At 45.0% G+C, this 21,971-nt stretch overlaps 1 protein-coding gene across 1 annotated transcript in view; it reads right to left on the bottom strand.

Annotated features, from left to right (window-relative positions):
• Window positions 1-21,971, bottom strand: part of DAAM1 (dishevelled associated activator of morphogenesis 1) — a 161,750-nt gene that overhangs the window by 46,277 nt on the left and 93,502 nt on the right. Inside the window, 7 exon segments of the mRNA XM_033171452.1 lie at window positions 646-763; window positions 1,621-1,687; window positions 2,445-2,548; window positions 3,490-3,600; window positions 5,182-5,515; window positions 7,423-7,517; window positions 16,412-16,483. Of these exon segments, the coding sequence (XP_033027343.1) occupies window positions 646-763; window positions 1,621-1,687; window positions 2,445-2,548; window positions 3,490-3,600; window positions 5,182-5,515; window positions 7,423-7,517; window positions 16,412-16,483 (901 nt within the window).

Genomic DNA, 21,971 nt, shown 5'->3' with positions numbered 1-21,971 from the left:
ACAGCAACAAGGAAAAGGGAGAATGTTCTGCTGCACAAGTAGAAATCCTTGAGATGATTCAACGTCCCCCTTAGCGCTACTTTGATTGCAACCCATATTTTCTATTTCTGATCAAGAGGACACCAACCCATTCATCCACTTCCATAGAGTGGGGCTGAAATGAGCGCGCACACAAACAGTCCTTCGAAATAATATGATACGTAGCCCATAGAGAGCCAGTGTGGTGCAGTGGTTAAGAGCGGTGGACTCGTAATCTGGGGAACCGGGTTCGCTTCCCCGCTCCCCCACATGCAGCTGCTGGGTGACCTTGGGCTAGTCACACTTCTCTGAAGTCTCTCAGCCCCACTCACCTCACAGAGTGTTTGTTGTGGGGGAGGAAGGGGAAGGAGAATGTTAGCCGCTTTGAGACTCCTTCGGGTAGTGATAAAGCGGGATATCAAATCCAAACTCCTCTTCTTCTTCTATAGATGTTGCTGCTTTCGCAGAACATTGAAGATTTAAGCAACCCATTCTAACAACCCTTATGGAACACGTTATAGCTACAACACTTCCAGCTTCAGTCAACAGAAAACAAGACTCCTGAAGCCACCCACAGCCTGCTTTCCATGTACAGATACAAAAATACACCTCTATATATTTACTCACAAGGCATTTGGAGACAGTGATGCAGGATAGACATGAAGTGTGGGTACGCTTCTGTATGGGTCAGCCGCTTCCTCGTAAGCTCAAACATCTGGGTTGCACTTTTCGTATCTATATGGACCTGTGTTTGGGTAGGTGAAAGGTTACGTTTCGTATTTCCACGCCCCAAGTATGGCTTGACATTGCCACAGGGAGTCAAAAGTTGCTGCCCTCAATTGCACTAAACCCAGAACAATCTGTCTTCAGATCAGGTCTTTACTATATATAGGTGGGGGCAGGTGCGCACACACATTTCTCTCCCCCCAGATCCCATGAATGTTCAAAATTTTGCACACGTCTATATCCACATGTGCATGTTCACAATCCCAGTCAAGATTTTCCAGGTGTACAAGAACTCTTGACACAGAATATAGAACTGTAGCGTTGGAAGAGTCACCCGGTCCAATCTCCTGAAATGCAGGAATCACAGCTAAAGAAAACCCGAAGTAATGGCCACCCAACCTCTGTTCAAAAACCTACAACAAAGGAGAGTCCACCATTTTCCAAGGTAGTCTGTTCCACTGTCAAACAGATGTGAGTGCTGATGTTTAGTAAAGATGCGGCAATCACCACTGTATGTCCAAATCATGGTGAAAGCAATACGACTTCTAATCCACAATCGTGGGATTTTTTGCTTCTTCCATTTTAATGTAAACTTCGACATTCACTGTAAAATTCATACAGTGCTCAGGAGTGTGATTCACTTATGGCGATGCTGAGCCCATTTGGGATGGGGGAGGGGGTTTGTGAAAATGCTCGTTTAAAAGCACCCCATCTCCACACCCCATTTTCAGGGGTTACTACAAAGGGATTCAGTTCTTGCAGTGATTTGCAGCAGGTAGAATTCTATCCTTATTGATTCTTACAACAGGAAAAACAACAACAACAACAACACCCAGCACCAGAGCAGTTAGGATGGATGGATGCGTACATACATACCAGTTCAAATCTTTTGGCAAACTCCAATTCATCTTCATTTCTGAGCATTTCAAAAAAGTCTAAATGCCTGGGAAGGAGATAAGAGTCAACACACATTTATTGTAATGGGCTATTGAATCAATCTTGGGAGGGGGGGGAGTCTTAGAAGGCTTATACTAATATTCCTATTTAGAAATTTCTAGAGCAGGCAAGCCATTTATTGACATTTCACCCAGTAGAAGCCCTTGCAAAATTCATCCTCTTAACAACAATGCAAAGCTTCCGATTCTTGCTCAAATTTGTGTGGGAGATTTTAGGCAGCCAAACATAACTGCCAGTAAGTAAGGGGTTGGGGACCACAGAGGTGTACATCTCTAGAGAAGGCTATTTTATTACTAGGCTGTCGGCCAGTATGCTTTTTATTTCGTTTTTATCCTTGGTGTTCTGTAATGCATTTTTAATGTTTTACACCGCCCTGGGATCTTTTGATAATGGGCGGTGTGTAAATTGAATTAACAACAACAACAACATTGCACAGTTGCCTGAGAAAAGACCAATAAATGCACGAGTTCAACAAAGTAAAACAAAATTGCAAGAGGGGGGGGGTGAGGGGAGATTGTAAAGCATTTTGTAAACTAATAATACAGCATAAATTTGACTGACAACTGCTCTTAAGTACTGCTGGCATTAGGCATGTTTCAAGAAGCATTCAGGTACCATTTGAACTTGTAAATGGAATGCTTCAGCCGAAAGATGGATACAAACATGAAATCCAAAAAGGATGAAGAAGGCTCGATGGGGGGAAAATAAACCTCCCAGGCTACAAACCAATTAAACACACTTACCTATCTAATGTGGAGTTTTCGTGTTCTCTTAATTTGTCAATCACGGGCTGAATCCCAAGCATGAGGAATTCATATCGAAGGTGGAGTCTGAAGTCCAGGCTTTCCTGGAAAAGAGGAAGAGAGGAGACCTTTCAAGGCCTGTGGGTCTGATCGGAATATCCTTTTAGATGCCAACCTGGTGTCTTCTGGCTGTTCTCGACTACAACTCCCACCACCCCCCAGCCAGAAGGGAAGAGGCGGACAGAAATGAGCCAACCTTATTTAAGACACACCAGGAAATGGGGTTGGAATCAAACGCTAAAGCACTTGGGCTTCCTGCCCACCAATGGTATTTTGGGGTCCTCTGGCAAGGTACCTTTCATGTGTTCCCAGAAGTAGGCTGTGCAAAATCACCCCCTCTATCATGCACCTGAGCTTTCTCAGGAACTCTGTTGAAGGGGAAGGGGAAGAGAGAAGGAGGGAAAGGGAAAGGGAAAGGGAGGAGGGAAAGAAAGAAAGAAAGAAAGAAAGAAAGAAAGAAAGAAAGAAAGAAAGGGAGGGAAAGGGAAGGGAAGGGAGGGAGGGAAAGGGAAGGGAAGGGAAGGGAGGGAAAGGGAAGGGAGGGAAAGGGAAGGGAAAGGAAGTAAGTAAGGAAGGAAGTAAGGAAGGAAGGAAGGAAAGAAGGGAGGGAAAGGAAAGGGAAGGGAAGGGAGGAAGGAAGGAAGGGGAAGGGAAGGGAAGGGAAGGGAAGGGAAGGGAAGGGAAGAGAAGGAAGGAAGGAAGGATGGATGGATTTGGCTGAATGGGGCCTTGCCCCACCTAGACAACCTCTACCTGCCTGCCTTCCTACTTACAAGAGCTCAGGAGGTGTCACCCCCTGCCAGCTCACCCCCCCCATCTCAGTGTTGCCCCTTGTAGCATGGAGGAAAATAGGGGCAAAACTAGGATTGGTTGGCTCTGCCGGCCATTGCCTCTGGCGCCACCTCCTGTTGGACCTCCACCCAACCAGCCAATAAGGTCACCAGCCTCCGTGGTTGAAACATATCCCCCCAGCCCCCAAACTTACCACTCCAGCCCCTTGGCTTAGAACTGCATTGATGAAGGACATAATAGCCGTCTTGAGGCTCACTTCGTCCCGGTATCGGCCTGTGCTTCGGTCCAGGTCATTTATTAGTGTCTGTGGGGCACAATGTTTTCAATTAATGATGTCTACAGGTGCAGAGGCAATATCCCATCAGTGCAAACCCATTGCATTAAGAAAAAAGAACTAGTTTTGTGAGGATCACAAAAAAGTATGGGCCACCCATACAGCTTCCCCCACTGTGGAGTGTTCCAGATGTTTTGGGCAGCTCCCAGGTGCTGGCAAAACATCTATGAGACAAAACATCTGTAGGACAAAAGCTTGGGGGAAGGCTGGGTTGGAATTACCTGTCCATGCTAACAAACTGGCTAGAGATAGCTTTTACATATTTTGACAGAACCACAGAGTCTCTGAGTTAAGCATCCATTAATTAATTGCAAGAAAGAATCAATACTGTTATTGTTCTTTATTGAATTTGTATACTGCCCTTCATCCGTAGATCTCACGGTGGTTCACAGTATAAAAATACAATGTAAAAACAAGAACAAAAAAGCAAACCAATAAACCTCCCTTCCCCCCCCCCCCACAACCAGTTGACATATGGTAGCTTCCAAGCATATTTCTCTGGTGTCACTCAAACAACCACCCTATTCTTGTGACCATGCATTTGATATTGTATATTAAATTGTTGCAACCTGCCCTGGGACCTTAAGGTGAAGGGCAGATGATGCCACTGAAATGCAAAAATAAAATAAATTATTATTATTATTATTATTATTATTATTATTATTATTATTATTATTATTATTCAGCCCTATACCTGCAGTTCTCAGGGCAGTTCACATCCTAAAATCACAATATAAAAACACAAAATTCATAATAAAAATGAAAACAAAAACAACCCAGTAACAACCTCCCCCCCCCAAAAAAAAACACATTTTAAAAGGGCATTGGAAATCAGTGAGCCAAATTCCTGGTTAAAGAGGAACATTATCACCTGGCATCTAAAGGTATATAATGAAGGAGCCAAGTGAGTCTCCCTGGGGAGAGCGTTCCACAAATGGGGAGCCAGGCTGAGATGACGCCAGACAGCATTAAAATAAAATAAAAATAAATCCAAAGATTGCCCAAACTGATGTAGAACTTAACACACTAAGTAAAAGTTAATACTGGAGACAGAGGATAAGCTTTAAAGCATGGGTAGGCAAACTAAGGCCCGGGGGCCGGATCCAGCCCAATCGCCTTCTCAATCCGGCCCGCGGATGGCCCGGGAACCAGTGTGTTTTCACATGAGTAGAATGTGTCCTTTTATTTAAAATGCATCTCTGGGTTATTTGTGGGGCATAGGAATTTGTACATTTCCCCCCCAAAAAAATATAGTCCAGCCCCCCACAAGGTCTGAGGGACAGTGGACCGGCCCCCCGCTGAAAAAGTGCGCTGAGCCCTGCTTTATTAAAAGGGTTGATGCAAGTAGAGGTTGCTTGTCCAACTGCTGCCTCTGGTAAAAACAGGCATTGCCTGGTTAAAAAAACCTGCAAGCCCTGTTTGATCAGACATAAGCCCTGGGAGAAAAGAAGCACTGATACCCCGTGGAAAGAGGGGGGGGGAGGTCTCTCCAACTGCCTTCATTCTTTCCCAACTTACAACCGACTTAAGTGGCAAGAGGCCAGTTCGTACCTGAAAGCGAGTTCTTTCGCTGGCGTATTTTTGGTAGTGCACCATGGCTTCCAGCACTTTCTTGTGACCTCCAGGAACCAGGCACACAGCACCCATGATTTCCAGCACGGCGACCTTGGTCTTAATGTTTTCCGTGCTCAGGCTCTGAGCTATCACATTAATGCTCTCCAAGTGGGCCAGGACGTGAGCTCTCCCCAGAGAGTTGTTCATCAGAGCTTTGATGCACCCGATGAGAGAGGTATGTATCCGAGACTCGGAGGTCTCGTAGTCCATGCTCTTCAGGAAGTTGAGAATGCATGTCAAGCCGTCCAGGTCGATAAACCTGGTTACAAACCTGTCAGGAACAGATCGCCATGAATACAAGAGGGTTCGTCAGGGGAAAAAAACACGCAACGCAAATTACATTAAGCAGAGGTTGGATGGTCATCTGTCCTGGATGCTTTAGGTGGGACTACAACATGGCAACCTCCAGAAGCTGTTGGACTCCAGCTCCCCAAATGGCCAATGGTCAGGAATCAATGGAATCAGGGCTTTTTTTCCAGCCTGAGTGGGTGCCAATGTGAGGCGGCTTCCTGACATGGTCCTGCTGTCTTCTGCTGCCACCCGTTGCCAGAGAGGGAAAGGGGAAGCAGACAGGGTGGGAGGCTGGGGAGAGTGCCATGAAATTCTACTCAGTATTGATCCAGAGTAAATTCCAATGTGTAGTTAGCAGTGTAAAAGCTTAAACAAGTGTCAGTTTGCATTTATTGGTACGGAAAGTATTGATCTGATGTGTAGAGATCTTTCCTATTCTACTTAATTCAAGAGGGTTCTGGAAGCTTCTCTGTGTGAAAGAAACAAGCAGAAGGTTCATGATGTTTGGGTAAAGCTGAGTACAGCTGGCTTAAGCTGGTTCACTTATCTCTTTCTGTCAAGGTCATGCTGGCTATAAAAGTAGGCCCAGAAGGAGCCTGGGCTTCACTTTCTCTTTCTATCTCTTTTCCTTCTGGTGTGGTGTTCTGTACATAGCATGCTATAGTGTTAAAGTTTAGACTTATAAATTATTGTAAGTTTAAGTTAAGTTTGCTGCAACTGGATTTCTTATGGACAGGGCCAATCCTGAATGCATTGGATTTGCGACCATTATGGTCATTTGCCTTCAGTAGCGGTAGTAAATGGAATGAAATGCAATTGCCTCTGGTCTATTTTGGGGGAATCCTGCAATGTGTTTAAGTTTTTATTCTGCTTAACTATACATTAGAGTTCTGCTCTGGATCAATATTGAGCAGAATTCTATGACAGAGGGCAGGGTGGATTTGATTTAAATCACAATTTAAATCACTAGTCAGTAAGGCTCAGGGTGGATTTAAAGAAAAAAAATCGGATTTTTTAAAATGTAAATCAGATTTTTTTATTTAAATCGATTTTTTTGATTTAAATCCACCCTGAGCCTTACTGACTAGTGATTTAAATTGTGATTTAAATCAGTTTGATTTAAATCAAATCCACCCTGACAGAGAGGTCACGGCAAGTCTGAGCCTCAAGAACACCGGCCCTCGGCCACAGTTTTTGGCTCCTCCTCCTCCTCTGGGAGACTGTGTGATTGCCTGGCTGTGTTTTGCCTTTGACTGGGATTGACTTTGACTGGGAACGTGCCTCTGGTTTGGGCTCAGGCGACAGTGACACACGTGTGGGTGTCCGCTGTTCCACCGGCTCCCCCTCTTCCTTCAACTTTCCGTCATGGAAATGGGGCTGGCGGGGGATGAAGAGAGCATAGGTAGCTGGGCGGGCTTGAAATGGGCACCCCCGGGGAAACACCTTCGCGGGGAGAGGTTGAGGCTACTAGCGACGGCGGCTCAGTGGAACCTCCAGGGTCAGAGTGAGTCTATCACTCTGAACAAGAGGCGCGGCTCCCGAGAAGATGGTGCAGCCCAGCATCTTGTCGCATGATTTTTGCTTCAAGATGGCAGCGTCTGGGTTGGTGAGTGTGGAGGTGAGTCCCGGCACTTTTTATTCCAGAAAAAAAGTGCTGACCAGAGTTATAACCAGTAACATCTGTCTCTGGTTCTAGTGGTATCTACTCAGCTCCTTTCGGCAAACTTAGAAATGACTGACCAGAACCTTATGGAGATTAAAATTAAGAGTTCTTTGGCTAGAGAATCAATTCCGGGAACCCTTTCGCTAGAGAACCAATAGGAAAGCAAGAAGCTGAACCAATAGGAAAGCAAGAAGTTGGGCAGCAAAGCAAGGAAAATCATTTGCCTCATTGGTTTGGTCCTCAGCGCCGTCTTCAAACTCTCTATGGTTTTGCTCCGCTCTTCTTCGTCTTCTTTTTCCAAAGCAATCAACGATTTTCTCTGCAAAAGTTAAAAATAAAATCACAGCAAGAAATAAGTTAGGCACAGCCAGCTTATTTACATACCGCATTTTGCACGGAAGCCACAATACACAATAACCATGAATACCCCAGCACAACCCTACCCCACCCTCCCACTATATATAAGGGTCTGGTGACTTCTGTTTCAGTGTATCTGAAGAAGTGTGCATGCACACAAAAGCTCATACCAAGAACAAACTTAGTTGGTGTCTAAGGTGCTACCTGGACTATTTTTTTATTTCGACTGCATCAGACCAACACGGCTACCTACCCGAATCTAGAATCCCAGCACAACGTGAAGTTTGACAGGTCAGCAAGTAAAAGTTAATTTAAAATATATCAAAGATTTAAGGGAGCACCAAAAAACCTACCAGTATACATCAGTTTAAGCATAACGGGAATCTCTCTGGCTTAATACATGCCTACATTGACCTGTGACCCTTGAAGAGTTGACCATGGGTCAATGTGGCCCTCAACCCAAAAAAAGGTTATCCACCCTTGAGTTAGGAGTATCTCAAGTAGCAGAAGTGGATTGGAAAAGATCCCTTTCTAAGATCCTGGAGAGCTGTTGCTGGACATTGGATTGTACTGCGCTGGATAGACCAATGATCTAAAAGCAGAGGGTAATCAGGATCTACTGGCACATCTGAGAGATTTGCAGTAGATCAGCAAAGAGGCAGACTCCCAATTGTTTAGTAATACTAGTAACAAAAATAGACTCTGCTGCCCTGTAAATTACACTACTAATTTAAGAAAGCTTGGGGGGAAAACCAGGAGTGGATTTTTGTGTGACGGGACTGGGAGCTCAGTTCTAGCACTGATTCCTAAGCTAAGCATGTGCACAGAGGGCCCCTATTCTTTACTTCCAGGAGTATGTTGCTCCACCACTGCAAGTCACTGGTTTGCACCAGGCTCTGACTGGTGGACCTCAACGGCAGGTGGTGGTGGAGCAAGTGGATCCTGTGAGCCTAAAGTCTGTGCAGGCCTGATCTAAAAGCGGATTCATATGCTTGCATTTCCGTTGCTTTGTGACACCCTGTTTAATATGCAACAATTCATACCGAGCTGAAATATATTCAGCCCCACAGCAACCAATTCTGTAGGAAGTTAATGCTAATGAAACAGAAGAGAAATCACAAAGGACAAGGAGGAAGGGCAGAGAAGCATTTAACGGCAAACTAGCAATTAGGCCATATTTAATTTCATTTAGCATTATTAGCATAGTGCCTGCTCACAGCCCAAATGGCCTCTATTGTGCCCAGTACATGAGTCTAAATGGACACAGGAGAATAGCAACCGATAACTAAGGCTGCAATCCTGTGCACACTTAGGAATAAACTCCATCTAGTTCAATGGGATTGATTTCCGAGTAAACATATGCAGGACTGCCCTGTAAGACTCAAAAGTGTATGGTAATGAACAAATCAAAATCCATTGTGAACCAAGACAGAACAAATGGGGTTCCTACATCTAGTTTAGGAAAAGTGAATATGGTTGAGAGACACGTGTTTCAACTTTTCCTGTCCAGTTCCTTGCCCTGTGCTAAGACTAGCAGAAGAAAATTAACTGGGAGGGCGTGGACGGCTCATAAATTTTCCAAACTGAAACTCAAGACATTTTGCAAAATTGCAACAGATATGTGTGGATTTGCACAAATGCAACAGGATGCTTCATTCTCTGTGCCAAACCATGTCCTGCACTATTGTATTTTCCTGCAGCTGCAAGTTTGTGTTACACACACACAGCCCCACTTACAAGCAATGAATGAGCAATGGCCTGGGATATATACAGTACTGTATATTCTGGTGTATAAGACTACTTTTTAATCCAGGAAAATCTTCTCAAAAGTCGGGGGTCATCTTATACGCCGGGTGGAAAATCTGTGGTTGAGTATATCTCAAACTCTATATTTTAACTGGAAAAGTTGGGGGTCGTCTTATATGCCCAGTCGTCTTATACGCCGCAATATATGGTAGTTAGAAACTCAGATATATAATCTAATTGCCAAATGGCACCTTGAACCTAGGTTACGGTCGCCACAATGGAATGTCTAGGCACCTTTTTCCCCCAATGGGAAAATGATGATGATTCGTTTTATTTCTATACTGCTTTCAAATCTCAAAAGTGCACCACAGCACATAGAAACAACAAACAATCTAGAATAAAACAAATTCAACCTTCAAGGAAAATACTTCAGATCCTTCTCTGAGTGACATTTTTGCTTTCCCCAATCACCAAACTGGCATTCAGAGATCTCCATGTGGTTGCAACTGGACCCATGCCAGTTGCAAAACGCGCCTGGCTAATTTCTAACACTGACAGCAGACCTCTTCCTGATACCCTGGAGTGTCACCCTCAGTGTAAACCAGGACTGGGGAAACTGAGACCTCCTGGATGCTATTGGACAACAATCCCCATTGTTCCTGATCACAGGCTATTATGACTGGGGCTGATGGGAGTTGGAGTCTGAAGGGGCAAATGTACCCCATCCCTGCTATAGACAATGTGGGGCTAGACAGGCCAATGGTCTGATTCAGTATAACTTCCTCTCTGTCTCTGTCTCCATAACATGCCTTTTGGAAAAACTCTATCCAACACACTGTTTATATTGATATGAATTTGTGGGTGCCAGACTTTTAATCCTTATAATCCTAGCAAGTGTTAGAAAATAAGCCAGGCTAATTTCCTCAGGAGGCGATTGCCTGGGCGAAGGGCCATTAAGAAAACAAAGGTGAGGTGATGGGCCATTAAGAGAGCAAAAGAGAGGGGGCTCTGTGCTAGAACATCAATGGGTGAGTCCCCTCCTTCAGCTCACAGATAGTGAGATGTGTACAAAAGCCAGAGTTTAGAGTTGAAGAGTGTGTGTAATGTGACCTAGAAGTAAAAAGTTGCAGGCTGAAAAGCCAGAGGGGCAAAGGAGGATGTTTGATTTCTGCTAGAGTCCAAGGCTGCGGCTATGGGAGAAGCAAGACCCTTTTGGGTGTTGATGTTGTGAACCCCTCCATCGTATGCTCAGGTTGCATATATGTGGATATAAACCACATCTATATCCTAAAGACACCACAGTATCTGCTGTGCCTCATTTGCAAAAGGAAACAAGCCATGGGGGAGCGCCTGGAACCCCTGGAATCTTGCACCACTTGGAGATCGGGGTGGTGTGCAACAACATGCAATCTCTAGCCGCAGTGGCCCCGTTCCCTCCTGACTTTGTCATCTGCGCCCCATGTTTGCTTTAAAGGGGACAGTGCAAAGAGGGGCTCCTGATGGCATTGCCCAGCTACCAAACACAAACACACACACCATCCGTTGATATTCAGAGCTGCCCAGGCATTCTGCAAAGCACTTTCAACATCAGAGAGTTTCATAAGTGATCTAATCAAGAGCACATTATCTTGTGCCCATGGCAAGTGGAAGAGTCCAAGGACGGATTCTATAAGCTGCCTCCAAGCCTTTGCTCCATTGCCAGGGACATCTAATAAAGGAATCCCTTTCTAATGTTTACTCAGCCTCTTCTTTCCCTCCCTCTTTTTGGGGTGGGGGGTGGTGGTGAAGAAAGCTGCCTGTTTGCACAAAGGAAGACAGACCCACTGGTCAACCTACCGTGTTTCTCCTAAAATAAGACACCGTCTTATATTTCTTTTCGCTCAACAAAACACAGTATGGCTTATTTTCAGGGGATGTCTTATTTTAACCGCGTCGCATCGGTACGCTGTATAGCCACGCCTCTCCAGGCTGTTTTAATGGGAGGTGCCGTGTCACTATGGCTTATTTTCGGGGTATGGCTTATTTTGGGGGAACGGCTTATATTTCGCAAATGCATAGAAATCCTGCTATGGCTTATTTTATGGCTATGTCTTATTTTAGGAGAAACAGGGTAGCTCAGTACTGTCTGCTCTGACTGGCAGCGACTCTCCAGGGTTCTGGGCAGGAAGTCTTTCCTAGCCCTACTTGGAGATGCCAGAGATTGAATCTGGGACCTTCTGCATGCAAAGCGGATGCTCTGCCCCATGAGCTATACAGTCCTTTCTCTTAAAAGAAGATGCCCTGCACCACTGGGTCCACCTAGCTCAGCCTACACTGACCGGCAGCACTTTCTGCCCTTCAGACTGTGACTGTTTCCTGCTTCCCAAACCTTTAAAAAACAAAAACAAAATTAAAAAACCCCCACAGATATGCTGGGGATTGAAACTGGGACATTCTGTGTGCCAATCATGTGTCCTGCACCAATCCTTCCCATATGCTGAGTGGGTGGGCCAGGTGAACAGCAAAACCCACCAACTCCTTAGATCATCTCTCCTGCCCCAGTAGCCACATGGATTTGGTTTCACAGCAAGAGATGAGGTCCAGCCATCTGTGCATAATGAAACTGGGATGGGTAGATCCGTGTGTGTGTGTGTGTGTGTCTATATAAAAAGTTGCTAACATTTCTTCTAAAGCCGTCTTGGAGGTGGTGATGCAATCGGACAGCTGTCACCGGGATGTTAGGGGAGGAAGCTGCCCTGCAGAAATGTTTAACCAATGATGTCATCCTTTCATGGCAGCAATTCACCGTAAAAATCCAAGGGGATAAGGTTTTCCTCTTAAGTGGAGCTGAAGTGTTTTATGTACAATGGGGACACTGAACATTTGCAAGGCATTTTATGGTTCCAGCAGAGAAGTGCCCACATCTGAGAAGCTGAAAATCTGCAGCTATGTCCAGAACGCTAGATCTCACCACAAGTGAAGAAAAATCTCTCTCTCTCTCTCTCTCACACACACACACACACACACACACACACACACTCATATATTTCACAAGTTTGGTGGCCCATAGTCGAGACTGTTTGCATTCAAAATGATTTGGAGAGATCGGCACGAGGAAGGTAGAAAGCTTTCACGCTGCCTCTGGTTTTAATGAGAATCAACTCATTTGTTTGAAATAGGACTACCCCAGTTTTTTGTCCCCTTTAGAAATGTGGTTCGTGTTTTTTAATGTATTTATTTGTAATATTTTAGTGCTGCTCTGTATTGGAGGGGTTGATAACTCCGTTGTAACTTGTCCTGGGATCAGTAGGAGCACATACCGAATCAGACCATTGGGTCAATATTGCCAACACTGACCTGCAGCAGCTCTCCAGAATTCCAGGACTTCCCTATCTGGGGATGCAGAGAATTGAACCCGGGACAGTCTGCATGGAAAACAGCTGCTCTTTTACTAAGTTAGGGTCCTTTACCGAACGATCTAGTGACATAGAAAGCTGGACCCCATGCATTGCAGGGGGTTGGACAAGATGGCCCCCAGGGTCCCTTCCAACCCAACAGTTCTATGATTCTAAGTAGGACCATTATTCTGTTTGGCTCAGTGTTGTTCACATGGCAGTGGCTCTCAGGATTTCCCCAGCCACTCTGGAGGGCTCCCAACAGAATATTGAAAACGCAATAAAACATCAAACATTAAAAACTTCCCCAAACAGGGCTGCCATCAGATGTCTTCTAAAAGTCAGATAGTTGTTTATTTCCTTCACATCTGAAGGGAGGGCATTCCACAGGGCAGGCACTACCACCGAGAAGGCCCTCTGCCTGGTTCCCTGCAACCTCACTCCTTGCAGGGAGGGAACCGCCAGAAGGCCCTCGGAGCTGGATCTCGGTGTCCGGGCTGAACAATGGGGGTGGAGACGCTCCTTCAGGTATACATGGGCCGAAGCCGTTTAGGGCTTTAAAGGTCAGCACCAAAACTTTGAATTGTGCTCAGAAACGCACTGGGGGACAATGTAGGTCTTTCAAGACCGGTGTTATATTGTCTCGGCGGCCACTCCCAGTCACCAGTCTAGCTGACACATTCTGGATTAGTTGTAGTTTCTGAGTCACCTTCAAAGGTAAGCCCCACGTAGAGCGCATTGCAGTAGTCCAAGCGGGAGATAACCAGAGCTTGTGCCACTCTGGCGAGACTGTCTGCGGGCAGGTAGGGTCTCAGACTGCGCACCAGATGAAGCTGGTAGACAGCTGCTCTGAACACAGAATTGACCTGGATATATGGTCAAATTTAAAGTTATCATTGTTGGGTCGAATTTCAGCTGTGAAAATGAATGTATTCCCAAGGATGTTATTTTTGTTTCAAGTGTTGCCTGTTGATATGGAGTTGTCTCATTCGGGGATCAAACCTGCAACCATGGCATTAAGGGCACCATGCTCCTACCAGATGAGCTATCCAGGCGTGCTATAACATGGAAAGAAATATGCAAACAAAAACGGCAGCTTCCCTGGCAGCCGTTGGGAAAGGGCTGAAAATATCCAGTGCTCCCAGACCCCCCGCAATCCCTCCACAGGTCACAGCTCCTGCCTTGGCCCTTGACAAGGGATCTGCAGATGCTGCGGTTGCAAAAAAAGAAGAAGCCTCTATTAGCTCTCAGTAAGAATTCCAGCCCCCTCTGCTTGCTCCTGTTGGCGTAACGAGGCAACGCTTGCCCAAAGGGCCTATAAATCAGCTCACTTTAAAAGACAAGCCGGGTCTGTTTTCTTTGATCAAGGGGCTCTTGTTGAAGCCATTAGAGAGTTTGTAGAAACAAATCTTCCACGCATTTGCAAACACACACGTGGCACGATGCCACCGCAGTTGCTTGGACAGCTGCAGGCAGGGCGTCGCTTGACGTCTCCAGCGCAACCTTCACCTCTGCTGTATCTGATCAGTCCAGCCTCCTCTCTCTCTCTTTCTCTCTGGCCATAGCAGGCTAAGCCACATGCCCCCCCCCCAGCTCTTGGCACCCAGACGCACCTGCGAGTGCAGGAGAGAGCTCCCTACAGAGCATGCTCCAAGTGGAAAGACCTGCAGGAAAAGTCTGATCTGCACAGAAGCAGAAGTTAATTGGGAAACCGAGCTGCTGGACGAAAAATGTTGCACACAGAGGGCCTTCATTAGGGATGTGAGCTTGCGATTCTGCAGAAGAGATGTTGTCTCGGTGGACGTTGTTAAAAAGCAGGCCTTTTGTCCTTATAGCAACCAACCCATGCTTGAAAGTGGGCGGGTTGGGATGAGTGGCTTAACCAGGGATAGCCAACGTGGAACTCACCTGATTTTACTAGACTAAAACTACCCAGCTCTACCTCTCCTTTAAATCAGAAACAGTGAGAGTGGCAAATGTCCAATTTGAGCGTCTGGAGGAGGTTGGTAAATGGATGGTGGTTAACAGATTGAGGTTGAATCCCTCAACACAGAAGTACTGTTTTTGGAGGGGCGGGCAGATGTGGGGGGCTCCCTGGTCCAAGATGGAGTAACTGTGCCCCTGAAGGACCAGGTGCTCAGCCTGAGAGTCATTTTGGACTCACAGATGTCCAGGGCAGCTGTCTCACCAGAGTGGTGCATGACCTGGTTATCTCCTGCTTGGACTACTGCAATGCGCTCTACATGGGGCTACCTTTGAAGGTACAACTAATCCAGAATGCAGCAGCTATAATGGTGACGCTCAACATCAAAAAAACTAAGATCATGGGCACTGGTCCCAACACCTCCTGGCAAATAGAAGGGGAAGAAATGGAGGCAGTGAGAGATTTCACTTTCTTGGGTTCCATGATCACTGCAGATGGTGACAGCAGTCACGAAATTAGAAGACGCCTGCTTCTTGGGAGAAAAGCAATGACAAACCTAGACAGCATCTTAAAAAGCAAAGACATTACCTTGCCGACAAAGGTCCGTATAGTTAAAGCTATGGTTTTCCCAGTAGTAATGTATGGAAGTGAGAGCTGGACCATAAAGAAGGCTGATCACCGTAGAATTGATGCTTTTGAATTATGGTGCTGGAGGAGACTCTTGAGTGTCCCATGGACTGCAAGAAGATCAAACCTATCCATTCTCAAAGAAATCAGCCCTGAGTGCTCACTAGAAGGACAGATCCTGAAGTTGAGGCTCCAGTACTTTGGCCACCTCATGAGAAGAGAAGACTCCCTAGAAAAGACCCTGATGTTGGGAAAGATGGAGGGCACAAGGAGAAGGGGACGACAGAGGATGAGATGGTTGGACAGTGTTCTCGAAGCTACTAACATGAGTTTGGCCAAACTGCGAGAGGAAGTGAAGGATAGGCGTGCCTGGCGTGCTCTGGTCCATGGGGTCACGAAGAGTCGGACACGACTGAACAACTGAACAACAACAAATAATGGTGACTGGGAGTGGCCGCCAGGACCATTTAACACCAATCCTAAAGGATCTACACTGGCTCCAAGCACAATTCAAAGTGTTGGTGCTGACTTTTAAAGCCTTAAACAGACTTGGCCCAGTATACCTGAAGGAGCGTCTCCAGCCCCATCACTCAGCCCAGACACTGAGGTCCAACTCCGAGGGCCTTCTGGCAGTTGCCTCACTGTGAGAAGTGAAGCTGCAGGGAACCAGGCAGAGGTCCTTCTTGGTAGTGCCACCCTCCCTATGGAACGCCCTCCCATCAGGTGTCAGGGAGATAAAGAAGTATACAACTTTTAGAAGACACCTGAAGGCAGCCCTGTAGAGGGATTTAATTGTCAACCCCTGGAGGGCACCACATAGACTATGCCTGTGCTAAACCATAGTTTTATGTTATGGGAACGAACCCAGGCTACGTGAACTCAAAGCCTCCCCACTCCCCCTCTGATGTAGCCCACAAAGTGTGTTCAGAAGGTCTGACTTATGTTCTGATTAACAGAGGCTGGCAGTGTTGTCCAAACCCAGAAGGTTGTGATTCGGCTAAACTATGGTTAGTTGAAACAATGCCAAACTTCAACCCACGGTTTATGAAGCTGGCTTGTTTTCACTAACCATTGCTAAGATGAAGCACCTTTTAGGGTTCCTGCAACACAGCCCTGGTTTTAGTTCTCAGAACCATTTTTCTGTTTAATGAAACCAGAAAGCAAATTTCTGAATCCTCCACTTACAGCAGCCATGGAGTTAAGCTGATCAATGTAGAACTCTGGCCAGCTCGTGGCTCCTTTATTTTCTTCTTGGTCCTGAAACAAAGAGACAAAAGGAATCATGTCAAAAAACACAACACTGGTTTTGCATTACCCCAGCTGCTCCCTAGACAGAGGTTTTGGTACACAACGATCCACCCTCCTGAAACTTGCTGATAAAAGTTACCAAAATAGTTCTGATTATAACTGGAAACTCTCGAGGCATGACATTTTTTTAAAAGAGGTACTAAATGGGGAAGAGTTTATTCTCTTGCAGAAAAATGCTACTTGAGTGACAAGAAAATTACGAGCTGAAGATCATTCTTTAGTGTACACAGCCAGAAGTGGACAACCTATTTTAAATCAAGGAACTCATTCCCTTCCTGTCCAGCATCCTTTGCAGAGAGTAGCCAACCAGATGATTATGAGAAGCTTACAAGCCTTTGGACATTTGGGGGGCTTCATGTTAATTGCCCCTAAATCAGCATTAGACATCCCCCAGGTGTACTTTGCAACTGGCAACTTTGAAACCACATGCAGATCTCTGGATGCCAGGCTGGCGGCTGACATCTCCATCTGGCTGGCTCCTCCAGCTTTCTTAAGCAGGCAAGCGGAATACCTTGTTTGTTGCATTTATCTCCCAACTTTTCCTCCAAGGAGTACATGGTTCGCCCTCTTCCTCAGTTAATCCCTACAACGACCCTGCGAGGTAGGTTAGGAAGCTGCGACTGACTCTTGAGGTCACCCCAGCGAGCTTCAGGGCCCATCTGGGATTTGAACCCTGATCTCCCAGGTCCTAGTCCAACACTCTAACCACTACACCACAACAGCTTCCTAGAGTCCTCCTGCTATGGGGCAGCTCTATAAATGAGGTAGGTAAATAAATATGGGGAAAGCCAAATGCCACTTAGAGAAGGCTCTGAAATATCTTCCCGGAAGCTTGAATTTCTTTCTTTCTAGATTGTTTCATTTGATGTTTTAATGTGTTATAAACCGCTGTGAGATTTTTTCCCTTTACATAGGTTTAGGCAATAAGTTTGTAAATATTAAATGAAGTATGGAGAAGATGGGAAGTTAGATGTACTTTAAGAAGATATACTGTCAGAATATATGATTTTATTCGTTTGTTTACTTTGTGTTTGGTGTAACAATTGACGTAGATGTATGGTTTTTCTTTTTGATTTTTGTTGTTTATAATAAAGCATAATAAAAAAGAGATTTCCCCCCCTTTAAAATATAAAGTGGTATAGAAATCAAATGAATAATAGTAACAACTTCCTTGAAGGAAAAAAAAGGCACCTAGACGTTCCGTTGCGAGTACTGTAATCTAGTTTTAAGGTGCCATTTGGCAATTAGCTTATACAGTATATCTGAGTTTCTAACATTGCCCTAAATGAGCCAAACGTGAAGAAAGCTATGCTCATGTGTCGAAAGGAACGTTGGGTTTTAAGTAGGCCTCACTGTCCTGGCCCATGTTTCTGAAGTCACCCTTCCAAGTGACAGGCAATTTCTTATAAATTAGGAACCAAGGAAAAGAGAGGTGCGGACGGAATCTGATAAGAAAACCAAGTTTGCTGCCAGTGAACCAGTTATCCCTGCTTACAAAAAGCTGGCAGATTCACGGTCATTTCACCCCGTCCCCGTGGAGGGTGGGGAACACCAGCTGCCTCGAGCGCTGGGTATCACTGAACAATCCACTGCAGGAGAATTAGGTCACTCACAGACAAAACCGTTCACTCGGCTGGCAAACAGCCAAGGGCTGGAGCGACGAGTTCACAGGAAGAAGAAGAAAACAGCTCTGCTTTCACGTTGCAAGCTCAAACCCAACGGTGGATTAATTGTGGCGTTGCTCCAAGAGAGCGCTGCCCAAGGACCAGGATGTGAGGAATGCAGGGGCCTAACCCAAAACACTGAGAGTCACGTCTAAGTTCATACTCACTGAAATTATTGGGCATGACTAACATAGAATTGTGGACGAAACAAAATAAAAATAAAATAATTCCTTCCAGTAGCACCTTAGAGACCAAGTAAGTTTGCCATTGGTATGAGCTTTCGTGTGCATGCACACTTCTTCAGATACACTGAAATAGAATCGTAGAGTCGCTTACGCCATCTTCCACATGACAGCCCTTTAGATATTTGAAGAGGTTCTCATATCTCCTCTCTTCTCCAGGCGAAGCATACCCAGCTCCCACAATTGAGGTCTTGGTTTCCAGACCCTCAATCATCTTGGTTGCCTTCCAAATTGCCCACGTTCCAATCTGTCAACATCCTTCTTAAAATGTGGCGCCCAGAACTGGACAAAGTATTCCAGGTGTGGTCTGACCAAGTGGAGTAGGACCGTGACTTCTCTTGTTGTGGACACTAGACTTCTCTTGATGCAGCCTAGAATAGCATTAGCTTTCTTTTCTATTTTCTATTCTTTTGTTTATTTGGTTTCATCTGACCGGTGTTAAATACCATCTCCAAACTAATTTATAATACTTTTCTTTTATTCTTATAGGCAACATTTTCAAGCATTAGCTTTCTTTTGCTGCTGCATCACCCTGTTGACTCAGATACTTCAGATAGGTCCTGCAGCCCAAGGCAATTAACTTAGGGGAAAGGCCATAGCTCAGTGGTAGAGCATTTGCCTTGCATGCCAAGGGTCTCAGGTTCAATCCCTGGCTTCTCCAGGTAGGGCTGGGAATGTCCCTTGCCTGAAACCCTGACGAGTCTCTTCCAGTCAATGTAGACAGTACTGAGCTTGGTGGACCAATGTATGGTATAAGTAGGTTCTACTTGTAGTCAACGTGCAGATCCCTCTCTCGGTTCATCTCAAGACTTCACCGCTGCAACAGGGTCCCCATTCAGGGGACCATCCATAACTGATCAAGGACTGCAAGGTGGAGACCTCCCAGGTGACGTAGTGCTCCCAACTCCCCCAGCAGACATGACAGGGAAAGGTGAAGTCTTTTGGCCTGTAATAACAAGGGTGTCTCTGGACCTTAAACTGAGGCTCATACAACAAAAAATAATATTTAGAATATACTGGACCCCATTACGTTTTGTTTTTTAAAAAGGGCTATCTAAAGTATCTAACTGTTGGAGATGCAGTAGGGATAATGCTTCTCGAAAACATGTTTTTTATTGTCCTATACTGAAAGACTTTTGGCAGAAGGTAACTGAAACCATCAACAGAACTGTACGCAGCAACCTTACATTTACAGAGCAAAATATCCTCTTGAATTATATACCCAGCATATGGAACCTCACAAAAGGACAATACAAGTGGAGTCTCCGTGACCTGACCACAGCAAAAAAGACTGATACTGATGAATTAGAAAAATAAAAATGTGTCTCCCTTCTACGATTGGATTGAAGACTTATACAAGCTCGCAACATATCAACAATTTGCATATAAATGCAGACTTGCCATAGACAAATTCAAGGATATTTGGAATCCATTCTTACGAATACTGTACAGTCATACCTCTGGTTGCGTTCACTGTGGGTTGCGTTTATCACGGGATGCGAACGCGCCGAACCTGGAAGTACCGGAATGGGTTACTTCCGGGTTCGGCGCTTTGTGCATGGGCAGAAGTGCCAAATTGCGGCGCGCACATGCGCAGACTCAGCGTTTCAGGTTGCACTCTGCTCATGTTGCGAACGGGGCTCCGGAACGGATCCCGTTCGCAACCAGAGGTACCACTGTAATAGGTTAAGATCTGGTGAAGTACAACAACAACTTTGTAAAGTATACAGTTTTGAGTCCCCCCCCTTTATTTTCCCTTCTACGGGGGTTCTGTTTCTCTCCCTCTCTTTTACTTACGTCTCACAATGTTTAGTGCACATATAATTATGGACTTCTTGACCTTTCAATAAAGATGTTTAAATAAGTAAGTAAGTAAGTAAGTCTGTCTTCCGGCTAAGAGGTGATGGGGAACGTCTGACTCTTCTGAAGGTGAAGGGCTCCCTCCAGCCTCACCTGGCATGGTCAGTGACGGTCAGTGAGAGGGGGGTTGTTGTCCAGCAGCACCCGCAAGGCCACAGTTCCCTCATCTCTGTGTTCAGAAATGCAGCGACATTCCTTTCCTTGTCTTTAAGTGAACTCATCTATATGCGACTGCGAGTGTAACTCTGTTGGCAGGAGGAAGAGTCGACAGCCTGAGAGGAAATTACAGAGACATTCTCTGCTCATTTCTTGGCAGCGGTGGCTGGAGCTGCTCTTGGTGGAGATTTTAATTGCAGTGGAGGAATCGGAGAGGTCAGCATCGTAAACTTTTCGCTGGGAGCTGAATAGCTAGAAAACCAGGACATGTTTGAGACCTCTTCGAAAGCAGTGATCCTGAATTATCCTGAGTGAGAAAAACCGCCTCGTTCCAGAGCAGAAAACCAATTTCCTAGCACTCAAAACCTTTCCGTGTTCATTAACTGCAGGAAGAGGAAACTCTACAATTGGAAAATCCCACTCTCAACATGGCATCTAATTGGTTGAAGTACAGTGATGTATTGATGGAAGAAGATAATAAATTCAAGTTAAAACCATATGATCAGCTTAAAGACAAGTTGACTGATTGGTTACAGTACCATCAGATCAATGAGATATTTAAAACAGACAGCAGAAACTCAGGGTTCCAGACAGAGAAATCCAGATTGTAGACAGAATTATTGGATTCTAAGTGTAAGAATCTTTCCAGAATGTATAATTTACTGTTGGAGTGGCACACGGAAGATGAACAAGTGAAATCAGTTATGATTGGTTGGGCACAATATAATGTTGAAAGACTGGGAGAGGTTGTGGAAGAAAGGTATAAAATTTACTGCATGTACTGCTTTGAAAGAAAATATGATGAAAATGATGTATAGATGGTATTTAACCCCGGCAAAACTTGCAAAATGTATCATAAATTAGATAACAAATGTTGGAAGTGCAAAGAGAAGGAAGGAACCTTTTTCCATATGTGGTGGACGTGCTCCAAAATAAAGGACTTCTGGGAAAGGATTTATAATGAAATGAAAAAGGTGTTAAAAGACACCTTCTTAAAGAAACCAGAAGCCTTTCTTTTGGGAATTATAGGGGAGGAAATCCCCAAAAAGGACAATACTTTCTTTTTGTATGCCACGACAGCAGCAAGACTACTAATCACAAAGAACTGGAAGAACCGGGAGATACCAACAATTGAAGAATGGCAAATGAAAATGATAGACTTTATGGAACTTGTCGAGCTGACAGCAAGACTGCGTGACCAGTGGGAGGAAACGGTGCAGGAAGATTGGAAGAAATTTAAAATATATTTGAAGAAATATTGTAATGTTTGAAATTTTTGAAATTCTAGGGAAGTATTTAGAGGTTTTTGGTAGAAAATAGGGTTATAATGATAATAATAAATGATTAAAAGAAATTACATTGGGTAACAAATTAATAGGTAATGAAATAAGTTAATGAATTAATGATGAAATGATGAAATTGCATAAAGAAGAGTTGCAATGAAACCCAGGAAGGGGAGGTTGGGGGAAGTCCCACCAAGATGTTAAAGGGAAAATGTGAAATTGATATAAGAAT

Source organism: Lacerta agilis, chromosome 1 (assembly GCF_009819535.1).
Source record: "Lacerta agilis isolate rLacAgi1 chromosome 1, rLacAgi1.pri, whole genome shotgun sequence".
Classification (NCBI taxonomy): Eukaryota; Metazoa; Chordata; class Lepidosauria; order Squamata; family Lacertidae; genus Lacerta; species Lacerta agilis.
The sequence above is the reverse complement of the archived record's forward strand: the minus strand, read 5'-3'. Positions and strand labels throughout refer to the sequence as shown.